This window comes from Sinocyclocheilus anshuiensis, unplaced genomic scaffold (assembly GCF_001515605.1).
Source record: "Sinocyclocheilus anshuiensis isolate Anshui unplaced genomic scaffold, SAMN03320099.WGS_v1.1 scaffold78, whole genome shotgun sequence".
Taxonomy (NCBI): domain Eukaryota; kingdom Metazoa; phylum Chordata; class Actinopteri; order Cypriniformes; family Cyprinidae; genus Sinocyclocheilus; species Sinocyclocheilus anshuiensis.
This window is the reverse complement of record NW_015544250.1, coordinates 1,896,026-1,913,478: the sequence shown is the minus strand read 5'-3', so window position 1 is coordinate 1,913,478 and position 17,453 is coordinate 1,896,026. Positions and strand designations below refer to the sequence as shown.

Sequence of the window (17,453 nt, the reverse complement as noted above, 5' to 3'; positions counted from 1 at the left end):
CAGAAAAAAAAATCCTAATTAGTTCCAGCTGCTGGGAATTGTGGGATTGCCCCAGATCTGGAGCACGGATCATTAAAAATGAAGATGCGGATGAAATGGCGTGGTGTGATCTCTGTGACCAGTGTTAGCTAATGATGTCCTCTCAATCTGACACAGCACAATCTACGTCTCATTTATTGTGTATCTCTCTGTCTCTTTCTCATGGCTGCTTCCCCCGGGTGCTGACCGCTGCCGTTTTTACACCTGATCTGTTGTTCTGCTCTCTTGGTTCTACCACAACAGAGCGATTAGCCCTCTTCATCACCCTCCTCATCATCGTGACATGATGTCTCTGGTTTCTGTGTTAGATTCACTGCTCAGAGCCCTGCAGGGTCCTGTCACAGTTTAATAGAGAGTTTGAGGGCCGTTCTGTTGTCTATTAATCATCACTTTGGCATTCATTAATAACTGACCGCTTAAATTGGATCTTCCATCCATACAGTTGTCATGGTAATTAGGGCAACAGTGATGTCACAGCACTGCTGAGATTCCACATGGTCGGAGTGTGAACAAAACCATTCAGTCTTTTATTCTATAGACTCTGTAGTTGTGTTAACAATATAATAAAAGTTTATAGTCTTTTATAGCAGTTTGAGAGGGTATAAATTATGTGGAATAACTTTGTCCTGTTTTCTTTTCTTTTATCTTTTTTCACCATTTTTCACCATTTTTAAACTCTACATAATAATATGGAATATTTTAAGTGACATTCACTGGAGGTAGCTGATGACCTGTTTTGTTTTGTTTTGTTTTGTTTTGTTTTGTTTTGTTTTGAAATCACTCCAGACCATTTTACAATTCTACACAATTATGTGAAATAAGTCTAAATGGCATTTATTAGAGTTAACAAACAACTAAAGCTGATGACAGGTTCTGATTTTGTTTCTATTTTATTTGCAAAATTACTTCACCATTTGAAAATTCTACATAATTATGTTAAATAAATTTAAATGACATTCAGTGGAGGTAACAAACGACTAAAGCTGATGACCTTTTATTTTATTTTATTTATAAAAAAATTTAAATCACGGCAGACTATTTTAAAGTTCTACATAATTGTGTGTAATAACTGTAGATGATATTCACAAACAACTAAAGCTGATGACCTATTTTATTGCATTTATTTTATTCTACATTTCTCCTTTTTAAAAAATATATCAGCTTATTATTGAAATACTTTAATTTAAATTAATTTAATTATTCATTTTTGCAATTTATTTTAAAATGGTAGGAAAATTGTTAGGCTATTAACAAATCATTAGAGATATAAAACCAACCTCAGCTTTTGTGTTAAATGAGAAAAAAATTATAGCATTACACATTGCACAATAAAACCAATTACAATATTTGTTATAAAAACACTGCATAAGGAAGTAGTATCAAATTAACAAAATCAGACAGTTTTGAGACACTCCCCAGATAACCTGATTTTATCTTCATTTTCGGTCAAACTCCTATAATGTCAGCCTTTTCCCACAAGTGATTCTAAAGCTGTTCTGTGAGCCACCAACCCTTGTTTTTGATAAAACTCCCAGTCTGAGTGAGTGTGAGATGGAGAAAGAAGGATTGAAGATATTAATATGGTGTGAAGTGTTTGTGGGGAAATGCATGTCATCAGATTAAACAAAGAAAGGTAAATAAATCCAGTTCTTTAGTTGCATACACAGATATAAATATGTATCTAGGAAATAATGTGTTCATTATGAGCTCATCCATCAGAAAATAAAGCACTGATTATAAAGGAACTGAATCATTTCAGTATGTTCAAGTTACAAATGTCGCAAAAGCTTAAATCTGAGAACCATATTTATTGTCTATCATTAATAGCATCCACAGATGAATAGATATTAGTCTGTTTTTAACAAAATATTTAATCACACTGAAATCAAATACGTTAAATCAGCTAGGCGTCACCAAATAAACTTGTAATTTCATCCATACATTGTTCATAAAAATGCAAACATTACCTTGAGCTAAATAGATCCAAATTAAATTTACCTCGCTTTAATGGCACACTTTATATATTTGTAATGATGAAAAATTTCAGATGATGGTTTTGAAAAGCCCTATTTGTTAAAGGTCATTATATATCAGGACGGCATACAATCAATCAATCAAAAAAATCTTTAACTAAAAACATTTCTGATAATGTAACCCAAATGCTGTTCACTGGACAACACCCACAATACTTGTATTTAACTCGGCCATTGAAGTGAGTGAACAGGGTGTTGTTCTGAAACTCCAGCACACAATTAGTCATAATAAAGAGTGTTGAATCAGATATGCGTGACACTGAGGGACTTCATCTTTGTCAGGTATTAGGTCAGTGTCTGCTATACTGTGGGATAGATGTACTGTTTGTTATATAAAGGACAACAGCAGGCCCGCAAAAACACTGGACATGGATAGGGTGTCAGTATAAAGGGAGAGGAGTTCTGAAATCAGCAGTTGGAGGTGATTCAAGGCTTGGGAGGTGAGGAATTATCACTGGTGAGTCTTCACATATTTTATTTCCTTTTTCATTTTTGACATGCATGTGTAAAAGGCATTAGAGCATCTCGTAATAGTCATCAAGCCTAAGTGACATGATCTTGTGATCAGATATTTCTTCTGCACTCTTGAACTATATCAGGTTGCTATTGTACAGATTTGAAGGATGCAAGCAGACATTAAGACTTCAGCGATTCATTATAAGCATTGAGAGACTCGTTTTCATTTATTACAGGCTTTCACAATATTTTGCTTGTATTTTGGATGCTTATTTTCTTACAGTGCTGACAGAATGGCTCAGTTATTGTGGGTATTTCTTGTGCTCGCTGTAACGGTCAGAGGTAAGCAATGCAATTCTTCGTTAAAAAGGAGCTTAGAATTAACATTTGTCTAATATGAGGAGGTTTCGGATCAGATTAGAAGTTTCAGGATGTGACATTCAATAAAAAGTCATATTTTTCTTTTAAAAATGGCACATTTATGGACATTTACATACAGCATATGTACGCAAACGGAATCATAATTAAGCAAAAATAGAGTTTTAAACACAATGGTATCATGGTATGGGTGCTGCTGGGATTGCTTAACAGAAATGGCTCATTTCAACATCTAATCTATAAATATTTTTCTAAAATGATGAATATATAGCCTAAATATGCATATAGCAAAATGTGAATAACATTTTCTCCATGTTTTTTTATTTATTTCTTTATTATTGAATAGATACATTGCCACAAAGGATCATCGGGGGTCAAGAGGTCGTGCCTTACTCTGTCAAATACCAGGCGTCTCTTCAGGTTGAGAGGAAGCATTATTGTGGTGGAACCCTCATTCAGCCACAATGGGTGTTGACTGCTGCCCACTGCTGGAGACCGTACGTACTGCAGCTTGCTTTTTTTTTTAATCAAATGTCTTTATTGGTAAATTGTATATAAATTGAAGGAAGTTATTTAATTTAAAACCTGCCCTGTATGTTATATTGTATTTGAATGGACAGGGCCACCATGATTCAGGTAGTGCTGAGTGAGCACAGTCTTGCTGTAGAAGAGGGATTTGAGCAAGTATTTAACGTGTCCAGAATCTACAGTCATTTTGCCTACAATCCAAAAACTTTTAACAATGACATCCTGCTCATTAAGGTAAGAAACACATTAACAAATACTAAGAATGACTGATTCTGTGGTACAGATAATTAAATATGTGACCCAGGACCACAAAACCAGTCTTAAGCCGCTTGGGTATATTTTTAGCAATAGCCAAAAAAACATTGTATGGGTCAAATTATCAATTTTTCTTTTATGCCAAAAATCATTAGGATATTAAGTAAAGATCATGTTCCATGAAGATATTTTGTAAATTTCCTACCGTAGATATATTAAAACTTAATTTTTGATTAGTACCGGTAATATGCATTGCTAAGAATGCATTGCTCAAATAGTTGCATCTCGACCAAATATTGTCCTGTCCTAACAAACCATACATCAATGGAAAGCTTATTTATTCACCCTTATGACTGGTTTTGTTGTCCAGGGTCACATATTGTCTTGAGATATACCTGAGGAATCTTGTTAAGGTGATGATGCACGGGGCAACTTTTTGAGCAATGTTGCTGGGTGCAGGGAGACACAGGGCCCATGACCGATCTAAAGTATATGAAATGTGAAATATTCCACATCAAGAATATTTCTGTATGCATTAAAAAATGTGAAATAAATAAATACATAAAATTGGTTCCTTGTCACCATTACAGAAATCGCACAAGTAATCAATATTCAGTTTAAAACCCTCCAGCTTGTTCTACTCAAAACACAGATGAGTTTTTCTTCCATATAAGGCTTTTGCATGAATGCTTGAAAATGAATGCTAGTTTTGAAGGTAAATATAAACTGTGCGAAAATATGAATTTCTTTAGAAAACTGAATTCTATTTAGTTTTTCTAAATGTTGTAACAGATAGAATACTCCTTCAGTATAATTTAAAAAGCATCCCAGGATGCATCTCATGAAGCTGTTTGATAGAATGACCTAGAAGAAATCTAGCTGACTGATGGAATTGTCACAGTTTCGTTTTTAAATACATAAAGTTTACAACAAGCTCTTACTTGCCTCTTTATTGCAGTCATATCCTCATACGAGTCTCTGAACTCTGAACTGAGTAAACAGGATAATCTTTACTCATCCGTCTGGTTACTTACAATTCTGTGCATTAGACTGTTAGACATGGCTGGCCCAAGCCTTTATGGGGTCCTAAGCAGAATTTTATTTGGGGAACCAGAATTTTATTCGGTGTCGCCAATACGACTGATTATTGTCAATTCTTGATTATTCGCACACTATAAATCTAACACACCCATTATCAGTTTTATGTGTTGTAGCTGTGTTGCTTACATCATACCAATGTTTTTACCTTTCTATGATTTTTAATTGTAACAGCAGCAAACCCACAAGAGTGGTCAGGTGTTAATTTGAACTCCAACATTCAAAGTCTTACAGTACTAAGTGGCATACTTGATGTGGTGTACTGAAAAGTAGCTAAATAAACCAGCAAACAATGCATTTACAGAACAGAATGCTATTTTGACAACAAATTATTATACACAGCAGCAAGCCATCTGTACATAAAAAAACAACCTTAATCTATCTAATCCAGGCATAATGATATTGGAATATAATAGCAAAGACCCCAAAGGTAGGCTAAGGTAAATAATGTTAAGCTCGGCCCTCGGCCAAATATTGTCCTGTCCTAACAAACCATACATCAATGGAAAGCTTATTTATTCACCCTTATGACTGGTTTTGTTGTCCAGGGTCACATATTGTCTTGAGATATACCTGAGGAATCTTGTTAAGGTGATGATGCACGGGGCAACTTTTTGAGCAATGTTGCTGGGTGCAGGGAGACACAGGGCCCATGACCGATCTAAAGTATATGAAATGTGAAATATTCCACATCAAGAATATTTCTGTATGCATTAAAAAATGTGAAATAAATAAATACATAAAATTGGTTCCTTGTCACCATTACAGAAATCGCACAAGTAATCAATATTCAGTTTAAAACCCTCCAGCTTGTTCTACTCAAAACACAGATGAGTTTTTCAAAACATTTCTGTTTTTGTTTGAGCGATGAGATGTCAAGTTCTAGCTCAACCAATGGCGTGAGCTTTTGGGCGGGACTATCTGTTTGTTTGCCCAGTGGAAGACGGGGAGAGTGTTTGGGGAAACCTGTTTGGAAACTCTCATTATTTTTGTGATTCCGGCAGAAATTACACACCTTACATGAAGACATATTTATTTTTTCCCTCAGCTCAGTGTTCCAGCCCAGATTAATGCTTATATTCAACCGGCCACACTTCCAACCATAGACAGCCCTGATTTAATTGGAGGAACCAGCTGCACTGTGAGCGGATGGGGAGTGACGCGAATATACAGCTTCTATCTGTCACCGATTCTGCGTGCGGTGGATGTGGCGATCATCAGCTCCTGCCAATACTACTACTACTTCAGAGTCAACGACAACATGATCTGTGCGGGCTCTCGCTTTGGTGGAAAAGACGCCTGTCAGGTAATCAAGAGATTTAAATGCAAATGAGAACTTCCCCAACCCTGGTGGCGGCAAATGGAATAGAACGCAACAGGTCTTTTTCAGTGGCCTTCGCTCCGGGAGTATTTTTCTTATTAACAAAAATTGTATTACATTATAAAAATGTCAAATACACTAATCTTCCTGCACATGCTGTTTTCCTTCACAGGGCGATTCAGGCGGTCCTCTCATTTGTGATGGGATTTTAGAAGGCATTGTGTCATGGGGAATTGGCTGTGCTCTTCCGTACTATCCTGGTGTCTACACAAAAGTGAGAAACTACAACCGATGGATTGACTGGATCATCAGCTCTGACAGCTAAAACACAGGTTTAACTGAATGTGGGAAGGCTTTCCTTCAATCTGAATTAAGTATGTAATTTAACAATAAATCCTACTTCAAGTACTGATGCTTTCACATTGCATCCAGAGTCTCAAAGATTATAGATTAACATGCATATTTTGGACTATAAAAAGCATTGAATTCTTAAATTAACTTTATTTTATCTTATATGTTATGTTAATGCATATTTTCATTCAAATTTCTAGGGGTCCTAAGCAGAATTTTATTTGGGGAACCAGAATTTTATTCGGTGTCGCCAATACGACTGATTATTGTCAATTCTTGATTATTCGCACACTATAAATCTAACACACCCATTATCAGTTTTATGTGTTGTAGCTGTGTTGCTTACATCATACCAATGTTTTTACCTTTCTATGATTTTTAATTGTAACAGCAGCAAACCCACAAGAGTGGTCAGGTGTTAATTTGAACTCCAACATTCAAAGTCTTACAGTACTAAGTGGCATACTTGATGTGGTGTACTGAAAAGTAGCTAAATAAACCAGCAAACAATGCATTTACAGAACAGAATGCTATTTTGACAACAAATTATTATACACAGCAGCAAGCCATCTGTACATAAAAAAACAACCTTAATCTATCTAATCCAGGCATAATGATATTGGAATATAATAGCAAAGACCCCAAAGGTAGGCTAAGGTAAATAATGTTAAGCTGTTATTAGTACCAAGTTTATGAAACATTATTAGGTCTATTATTAATGAAACATTATTATTACACAAATATATACCCAGGAAAGCTATTTTTACACAATCAAAACTTTAATCTAAAATTAGCTAAGTAAAATGTTATATTATAAAACCCACAAGAGTGGTCAGGTGTTAATTTGAACTCCAACATTCAAAGTCTTACAGTACTAAGTGGCATACTTGATGTGGTGTACTGAAAAGTAGCTAAATAAACCAGCAAACAATGCATTTACAGAACAGAATGCTATTTTGACAACAAATTATTATACACAGCAGCAAGCCATCTGTACATAAAAAAACAACCTTAATCTATCTAATCCAGGCATAATGATATTGGAATATAATAGCAAAGACCCCAAAGGTAGGCTAAGGTAAATAATGTTAAGCTGTTATTAGTACCAAGTTTATGAAACATTATTAGGTCTATTATTAATGAAACATTATTATTACACAAATATATACCCAGGAAAGCTATTTTTACACAATCAAAACTTTAATCTAAAATTAGCTAAGTAAAATGTTATATTATAATATATCAGGGTTGCCAACATTGGTTGCCTGGCTGGAGTGAGATACATGAATATATAACACAAAATAAATAAATAAATACACACTGCTCTTTGCCCACTGTTTGTCTAAAGTGTACATTTTTTTAAACACTTAAAATATTTTAAAGCCTATATTATTTTTCTAACTCTACAGTTGTGCAGTAAAATTCACTTTAAAGATTCATTTTTCATTCATGAAGATGGAAAAAAATGGTAAAAAATGTGTCTCCTGGTGGAAAACAAAGACTTAAGATGAAAATTACATGAAATGACCATTATAACCAGTAGATGGCAGCAGAGGATCACTCATCGGCTCAGTCATTTCCACTCCCTAGTTTTTGTGACATTTTGTTTTTGGATTTATTATAAAACGATTATCATACCAAATTTTTATACTTTTACTGTACTAAAGTATGAATAAATAAGTTAATTAGTAATGGTATAATAATTAAATAATAATGCATTAGGTATTTTATCTTTAACGTTAGACGCTGCTAAATATTCAGCCAGCAGACTTGTCGCTGCTGTAGGTTTGTTACTCTGAATTTACTCTGCATCACTTAATGCACAGCTCTGTTTTGACATCGGCTTGTCAGATAGTTCATTCCGTTCATTGCTACAATATTTATCACTGTCAATCATAGCAATGACTCACGGAACAATTTAGCAGATTCACTCACGTAAATTTTTTGCGTTATTTGTCATCCCTGAAACAGTATGACTAACAAAACTTTTCTTCAGATTTTAAATGGATTATGTGAGAAACCTTTTTTTCTTGTTATAATGGGAAGATCTGCGAGCGCGTAGAACTCCATAAACAATTAGTTCAGAGCGGATTCTGACTGACCTACAGTAAACACCTCTGATCTGATTCTGATCTGATGTGTGCATGATGTTCGCTTAGTTCGCTAATGCCTTGGGCCAGCTCTGCTGTTAGACATTTCAAAGGGTTTTTACAGTAACTTACTGGCAACAGTGAGTTACTGTAATTAAGACTTACAGTACACTCTAAAAAATGCTGGGTTGTTTCAACCCAACTTTGGGTCAAAAATGGACTAACCCAACTTTTGGGTTAAAAATTTAAATAAAAACATTTAACCCAATGGTTGGGTTAGTTCATATTTGACCCAAAGTTGGGTTGAAACAACCCAGCATTTTTTAGTGTGTACAATAACTGTATTTAACTTTTACAGTAACTATCGTGTAATACAGTGCAATTACTGTAAAAAATCCAAGTCATCAGTGTACTACTGTAATTCCCTAATTTGAATATAGATTTCAATAGATTTTGTAATTTTTATATAGAATTCATTTTATTTTTATCCTACATAGGTACTACTGACATTCAGTTCAAACAGACACAATTATTACAAAATATCAAATGCTTTATTTCTAACATTGCATATATAACACTTAAAAATACTCAGACATTGAGACATACATATATTTTTACCTTGCTTGCTGGTCTTATTCTCTCGTAAGGTGTATCAACTCACAGCGCAGATGTTCTTCGGAGCTCTTCCACTCCCAAGTTCAATCCCTGGGCAAAACCCGTGGCACTGCCGTGCTGGTTCTTTGTCTACCTCGGATGCGAGCGGCGCAACTCGACAAAACACTAAATAGAACCCATTATAATCAGTGATAATATCTACAATGGATGCCGGACAGTAAACTGATGCCCCGGTGTATTTCTGACGAACAGTAGAAGTTTCTGACACGAAGGACAAACGGATTTACCAATCATTATTATTGAATCATTACAAGCGATTTAACACTTTCAATGTAGACAGTGTCAAGCTGTAGCGGCGTTGTCGACACGTTGTAAGGCAAATCCTGTCAATCCAAATGTAAGAAATTAGGAAAATAAAAAACCTAAATGGAATGGCGCCAAAGAGGCTGTTACGGCAAATACAGTAGTATACAGCAATTTAAAAAAATACAGTAGGCCTACCCTCTCTGTATGTGGTGTTTGACGTCACAGAAAATTCCCATGTTGCAAAGGGAATTACAGTTATTTACTGTAAAGGGAATTTGTCCATTGATAATAGATATATTATATAATATATAGATCAGCGGTAGCCTATACAGTAAATAACTGTAGAAATTACAGAAATGTCTAACAGTGATACCTCAATTAGCCTAAATAGTTTCCAATAGTCATGTGAATAAATGATTAAACCACATTTAGGTAAGTGAAAATGTTTTGTTCATTATGTTGACGGTGCTCTGTGTAATGATCGTCAGAAAGGTGCGATGCACAATCCTGTTCGTGCAATTTCACAGCTTGTCATCTATGTGAATTATTAAGTAAATGGGAGTTTTGACATTGCCTCATCAAAATACTCCATGCTAAGTGTCAAAGAGTCATTGCATCACTAATTTCCTCCTTAGTCACACACACACACACACACACACACACACACACACACACACACACACACACACACACACACATTAACTTGTGACTTGAAGCCATATAGTGCCTGGCTGTTAGATAGACAGCAGCATTATGAATAGCTGGAGCCCAGAAGCACTTGTTCGGAAGTCTCAGGAAGCCAGAAATCAGGCATATTGTCCCTACAGCAAGTTCAGAGTTGGAGCAGCTGTCTTAGCAAGCAATGGAACCGTGTTCGACGCTCTAAAAAAATGTGTCTTTGTTATTTGAACACGACAAATACATATATAACATTCAATTTTTTTGGAATCATTACGATTTCTTATCCTCTTATCCTCACCAAAGCTGCATTTATTTGATCAAAAATACAGTAAAAACAGTAATAATGTGACATATTATTCCAATTTAAAATAGCCATTTTCTATTTGAATATATTTTAAAATGCAATTTATTTCAGTTATGCAAAGCTGAATTTTCAGCATCATTACTCTAGTCTTCAGTGTCACATGATCCTTCAGAAATCATTCTAATATTCTGATTTGCTGCTCAAGAAACATTTCTGATTATTATCAATGTTGAAAACAGTTGTGCTGCTTCATATTATGTAAGATAATTTTTTAAAGATTTTTTGATGAATATAAAGTTCAGAAGAGAAGTTCAAAAGTACAGCATTTATTTAGAATAGAAATTCTTTGGATCATTATTAATATCATTACTGTCACTTTTGATTAATTAAATGCATACTTACTGAATGAAATTATTAATGTCTTTTAAGAAAAAACTTACTGAACCCAATCTTTTGAACAGTAGTGTGTATATTTGTTTTGTAGCTATATTTTGTATCTGTGTTTCATAGTGCTTCAGCATATGGTAATGTTTAACAGGTTGTAATGTAGAAAACGCATGCTATACTGCTGGACTGTGTGCTGAGAGGACTGCTATCTCTAAAGCTGTGTCTGAGGGACATACCAGCTTCAAAGCCATCGCAATTACCAGGTATTTCAATATAAATAGATAATTTATTTGTCCTCAGAGAGGAAATTAATTTTCAGACAAATGCTTAAGTTTCTGTTGACAGCGCTTGTAGATACATTGAATATGCTGATTAAAATTGAGATGATCATCCAATGCAATGCCAAGGTATTTAAAATGCTCCACCCTTTCAACCATCTCTCCATTGATAATAATACTGGAATGGATCTGTGTTTTGGAGGAGCTAAAAACCAGTTCTTTAGTCTTTGAAATATTAAGGTGAAGAAAATGATCATCACACCATGTACTAAAGTATGTTATGGAACGTTGATAGTCCAAAAAAGAATCATTATCCCTGTTATTGGGCAGCGCAAGAATGGCGGTGTCATCTGCATATTTAAAATAATGAGTAGTAGTACATGGACTCTGACAATCATTCGTATAAAGAATATAGAGAAATGGACTTAATACACATCCTTGGGGGGCCCCAGTATTAAGAACAACAGTGGGTGATAATGAATTGTCCTCTTTTACCACTTGCGGTCTATTAGACAGAAAATTATAAATCCAGTGAATTAGTGGTGATGGAACTTGCAAGCCCTTTAATTTCTTGATTACCTGATGACGCTGAATTGAGTTAAAGGCAGAACTAAAATCAACAAAAAGAAGTCTAGCATCATTTCCAGGGATTTCCAGGTGTTGAAGTAAACAGTGCAGAAGACAAGCCACTGCATTATCTGTACCTCTTTTCTGCTCGTATGCAAATTGAAGACAGTCCAAAAATTGCGACACATGTGAAAGAATGATATTTTTAGCCATTTTCTCGAAACATTACATTATGATTGAGGTTAACGATACCGGCCTATAATAATTTAACTCTGATGGATGTAATTTTTTGGGAATAGGAATGACAATTGATGATTTCCATATAGCCGGTATTTTTTTTAAGTACAGAGTGATCGAAGAAAGAGAGAATGAAGAATAGAAGTTAATTCCAGGGCACATTTTTTCAAAACCCGACCTGGAATTCCATCTGGCCCAAGAGCCTTATTGGGTTTGCACTTAATGAGCTGGAAATAGACATCCTGCTTGGTTAAGAGGGACTCATAATCCAACTCTTGAAAGGGCAAAGAATCCAAAAGGCTGTCACACTCTGCTGAAAACTCAGAGATATCAAAATGGGCATAAAAGTTATTAAGATTAGTAGCAAAAGGATCTGATACACAAGTAGTCTTTTTGATAGATTGTCCAGTAAGAGTCCTGACACGATGAAAAGCCTGTTTAGTGTTCATGTTTGCAAAATCCTGCTCCATTTTGATTGTATAATTCTTTTTCCCCTTAGAGATTTCGTTTTAATGTCCCGGTTTATAATTTAGAGAAATCATATATAGCTATATTCTGTCCTAGATGCGTGTTCCATCTACGCAACACTGACAGATAGCTAACAGTCAGAAGTCAGAAAAGGGGCAGACGCAGGAGTAAAGTTGAAAGTTTTACTGTTAGGTTCTTTCCTCTTCCATTTCTTATTCTTTTCTTTTTTTGTAAAACTGAAACATATAAAGATTACAAATGTCTTGTTACAGAGAGTTCACAAATAAATGCAAATTAATTTACAATGTTATCTACATTCATGCTCTGCTTAATATTGTTATCACCGAAGAGTAGTTTTAAACTCTAACTTATGAATTTCACATGTATGCGTGTATATACATTCTTACAAACACTGAAGAAAAGTAATAGACTTAGAGGAAATAGAGTAAAGAACTTCTTGGACAACCGCATGGAGAAAATCTGGAACACTGTGATTATTTCCTGGTTAACCTCTAACCCAGGGGGTGTCAAACTAAATTCCTGGAGGACCGGAGCCCTGCAGAGTTTTGTTCCAGCCCTGCTCCAACACACATACCATGTAGTTTTCAAATAAGCCTAAAGGACTCGATCAGTACGATCAGGTGTGTTTAATTAGGGTTGAATCTAAACTCTGCAGGGCTCCGGCCCTCCGGGAATTGAGTTGACACCCCTGCTCTAACCCAAGAGTCACGTTGTTACACCAAACTGCCACAAGATGGTACTAAAAAATAACAAACGAATGCATGACATGACAAGCTATATGTATGTATTGACTGAAGTGTAAGTTAAGTAGTGTTGAGTAATATTCCTGGTATAAACTGTCTTTTGTGCAGTGACCTTGAAGACCGCTTTACTTCTCCATGTGGAGCCTGCAGGCAGTTCATGAGAGAGGTCAGTTCTTCAAAACATAAATCACACAAACTGACAATTTTCATTGTTTTATAATTCACAAAAACACACAGGTTACACTGTAGCTTGCCAAAACGATTCATCAGTGAAAACCAAAACATGAGTCAATAAACCACGTTTGGAAAAAGTGGGGTTTTGTGAAATGTAAGTGTGGCTTAGAATAAAAAAACAAAACAAAACACGAAATTACAAAAGAATGTGAGTAATGGACAAATAATGTTTCAGCTTCCACTGCTACTGTCATTTAACAGACTGTTTATGGCATCTGTCTTGCAGTTTGGCTCACAGTTGGACGTTCATCTGTCAAAATCTGATGGATCTTACAAACTGATGACAGTGGAGGAGCTCCTGCCGTATTCATTTGGCCCTGAAGACCTGAGGACAGGAGAAAACACTGTTGGCAATTCAAAACTGTAATAAAAATGAAGCTATAAACCATGTTACAAACCAGATGTGCAGGATATACAGATTTAAAATGTATTGAATGGATGTATAGTTGTATTATTTCCCAAATAAAAAAAAAATATATATAAATGTAAACGAATAAAAAAATAACCATATTCTGAACTGTTGTGTGCTTATAATTGACTCACCGCTTTGAACTTTTTATTGATAATTTTATCTAAAGATGTGCGATCTTTACTTTTATTGTGAAATACGTTTCCTGTGACTTTTATTTTGAAAGCTGTAAACAAAAAGTGACGTCTCACGGACCAATCCGCGTTACATAAACACTGCGCTTAATGTAGGGAGAAGTTGGGTTTTCTGCAAACTCAGTGAAATTTAGTTCTTCATTCGGTTCAAAATGTCAGTGAAGCATGCTCTCAGTCGGGGGTTGGAGCTGGGGAGGTCGCTTATCCAGCTGGGGCTCTTCAAACCAGCCGGCCGTGTAGCTGCGAAGTTCCGCGGTGAGCGGCTGCGTGTGTCCCGTCCGACCCGCACCGTCCAGCCGCAGACCTTCCTGCCCGGTCGGTACCGCTTCTTCCGCCTGTCTCTCAGCGGGCTGGCCGCCCAGCTCCAGTCCGGGACTTTCAGGAGAGTGGTTGGAGGTGGTGCACCCAGAAACAGGGCTGTTTTCCTGGCTTTTGGTGTGGGTTTGGGGCTGATTGAACAGCAGCTGGAGGAGGACAGGACAAGCGCTGCTCTGTGTCAGGAGATACAGGTGAAAAACACCATCACATAAGAACACAACAATGACTACAGTTGTATATCTAATAATAATAATGATATAGCATAATAATAATTGAGCATTCCTGTAACTTAAATGGTAGAGCATGGCCGTAGTTGATTACCAAATAATGCATGAAAAAATATATTCGCATTGGTAATCGTCTGCCAAGTGCTTAAATGTAAAAGTAATTTAAATATAAATGACTTCGCCATCAAGGAATAGGTTACCTTTTGTAACATTAAAATACAAAACATTTATTCCAATAATATTTGTCAATATTACTGCGTTTACTGTGTTTTTCATTAAAAAAAGCAGCCTTTATGAGCATAAGAGACTTATTTTAAAAACATTCAAAAACGTAATTAATCCAAACTTTGACACGTATTGCAAATATTCTTAAAATTTAACTTTTAATATTACATTTGTTATATTAATATAATATTACAATGTTGCATTCTTTACTTGTTATATATAATACTCATTACATGTAATATTACAATATTATGTTCACATAAATGTAATTGAAACATAATTAAGAAAGGAACAGGTTATTAGTTAACCTAGTCTAATTACTGAACAGTACCATAGTAATCATTTCATGTTTTTACATGTCATTGTTTGGCATTATCTATTGCATCAGATTACTAATTACTTCTAAATTTAATTAGACCAGGCTTTTTTAATAGTGTTCATATCGATATCGGAATTATATCGTATCGACCGAAATTAAGAAATATATCGTGATATAAATTTTGGCCATATCGTCCAGCCCTAGACCTAGTCAGTTTTGGACAAGCCCATATGCAAATGATATGCAGAGAGTATTATAAATATGTGCAAATTACAGCTTATCAGATGTACCATAATGCATTTATAATTTGTCAGTAAGTGCATGCTATTACTTAGGAATACAATGTCTCCATTCATATTTATTTAAATAAACTCATGAAAAATTGTCAGCTGCAATTACATGTGTATTAAAAATGTAGGCAATGTAGGCTGTATTCAGAAAGAAGAAGTTCCAGACCCCTTTGAAGCCCTTTACATCAGGGTACAAGTTGGAGGACTATGTGATTGGAAAACAGATCGGGAAAGGTTGCAATGCAGCAGTGCATGAGGCAGCAGCTCCGTTCGGGGCCCCTGTGGAGAGCGGGAAGTATTCACTGGTGGAACGGAACCAGAAAGAAACCGATGATGACAATAAGAAAGCAGGACCGCTTAGATTTCCTGCTACACCCAGCTTTCCTTTAGCTATAAAAATGATGTGGAACATTGGGGTGAGAATTTAGACCATTTTAGCATTATTGTATTTTGGAATAAAGGAATTATTTTGGATTTTGTGTAGAATGCATATACGATACAGTATTCCAGAATACATCAATAGCTTTTTTTAATGAACATTTGATACTGTTCAATAGGCTGGTTCATCAAGTGACGCCATCCTTCGCTCTATGTCCATGGAGTTGGTTCCTGCATGTCCACAGGCCCTAACAAAAGAGCAAGGAGAGATTGCTTTGGATGGGTGAGTTCATATGTAGACTTTAGCTGTACATCATGGCCTTAAAATAGACTGAATCATTGCCAATGGATTTACTATTTTTACAGCCACTTTGGAACTGTGCCTAAAAGACTGACCGCTCATCCCAACGTGATCACAGTGTACCGGGCCTTCACTGCTGAGGTCCCGCTGCTGCCTGGAGCTCAGGAGGAGTACCCCGATGTCCTGCCTGCCCGACTCAATCCACAGGGTTTGGGCAGTAATCGCACACTGTTCCTGGTCATGAAGAAGTGAGGAATCATGAAAGCACTTTATTAATAAAATAAAAGAATTATTAATTATTATTTAATATATTTAAATTATAATTTAATATATTATTATTATTATTTATTATGATAATGTATTTGTTATAAAGCAATAATATAATACTATTATTTAATATTTAATTATATTTTGTTTAATTTTTATTATTTAATGAGGAAAAAAAATTAACTTAAATGATTTTAGCAAATGGCTGCAATATAACAAAGAGTGAAAAATTTAAGGGGGTCTGAATACTTTCCGTACCCACTGTATGTATCACTATGTTCATATTTATTTATTATGAAAGTAACATACAAATAAATAAATTATAATAAATAATATATTATTATAATGCATATAATACATTATATTTTATAATTTTGTGTTACATAATAATATTTATATATTATTCTTTTGGTTAATTTAGAATATGTTAAATATATCTATTTTTTTACATGCCTCAAAAAAACAACAACTTTTGACTCATTGACATCACTTTTGACTTTCGACTAATTTTCATGAATGGTGCTTGTGTTTTTTTTTTTTTTAATCTGTAAAGTCATGATTGATGTGTCTGTGCTGTAGTTACCCATGTGGTACCCTGCGGCAGTACCTGGAGGTGTGTGTGCCGAACCGGATGCAGGCATCTCTCATGCTGCTGCAGCTGCTGGAAGGAGTGGATCACCTGTGCAAGCAGGGCATTGCTCACAGAGACCTCAAATCAGACAATGTGCTCCTGGAATTTGACAGAGGTAAGGGTCCCTAGACGGTGCAGACAGCATTTTAGGCCAATGTAGACTTGCAATTGGTAATTGGTATAATCACCTTAATTGTAACATTGCTGTAATGTGTTTTTATTTTAAAGCCGGGTGTCCCAGACTGGTGATCACTGACTTCGGCTGTTGTCTGGCAGAAAATTTGGGCCTCAAACTGCCCTTCAACAGCTGGTGGGTTAACAGAGGGGGAAACACCTGTCTGATGGCACCTGAGGTGAGAAACTTCTGGAATAACTCTTGAAGTGTCAGGGCTCAATATTAAGGATTTTTTCTGCTTGCCTTTTCAGGCCAGTAATTCAAATTTAATATAAATGTTATATTTCCATTTATACTTGTAAAGTTCACATTTTAAAATGTATAAGGGA

The 17,453-nt window shown here is 35.4% G+C and overlaps 2 protein-coding genes across 2 annotated transcripts in view; both read left to right on the top strand.

Annotated features, from left to right (window-relative positions):
- Positions 1-2,383: 2,383 nt before the first annotated feature.
- On the top strand, positions 2,384-6,516 carry LOC107697854 (trypsin-3-like). The gene is made up of 6 exons (XM_016498702.1): positions 2,384-2,529; positions 2,812-2,870; positions 3,253-3,403; positions 3,527-3,668; positions 5,836-6,093; positions 6,281-6,516. The coding sequence occupies exons 2-6, from the start codon at positions 2,822-2,824 to the stop codon at positions 6,431-6,433; spliced, it is 753 nt and encodes a 250-aa protein (XP_016354188.1). The 5' UTR covers positions 2,384-2,529; positions 2,812-2,821; the 3' UTR covers positions 6,434-6,516.
- A 7,523-nt stretch (positions 6,517-14,039) lies between these two features.
- The window catches only part of LOC107697909 (serine/threonine-protein kinase PINK1, mitochondrial-like), a 6,377-nt gene continuing 2,963 nt past the window's right edge, over positions 14,040-17,453 (top strand). The window contains exons 1-6 of the mRNA XM_016498772.1: positions 14,040-14,502; positions 15,510-15,788; positions 15,930-16,033; positions 16,117-16,299; positions 16,898-17,064; positions 17,178-17,302. Coding sequence (XP_016354258.1) covers positions 14,146-14,502; positions 15,510-15,788; positions 15,930-16,033; positions 16,117-16,299; positions 16,898-17,064; positions 17,178-17,302 — 1,215 coding nt within the window. The 5' untranslated portion in view covers positions 14,040-14,145. The remainder of the gene's footprint in view (positions 14,503-15,509; positions 15,789-15,929; positions 16,034-16,116; positions 16,300-16,897; positions 17,065-17,177; positions 17,303-17,453) is intronic.

Coding starts and splice junctions, on each gene's coding strand:
- LOC107697854 (XM_016498702.1), top strand. CDS start 2,822: ATGGCTCAGTTATTGTGGGTATTTCTTGTGCTCGCTGTAACGGTCAGA. Junction 3,404..3,526: donor GCTGCCCACTGCTGGAGACC/GTACGTACTGCA, acceptor TTGAATGGACAG/GGCCACCATGATTCAGGTAG. Junction 3,669..5,835: donor ATGACATCCTGCTCATTAAG/GTAAGAAACACA, acceptor TTTTTCCCTCAG/CTCAGTGTTCCAGCCCAGAT.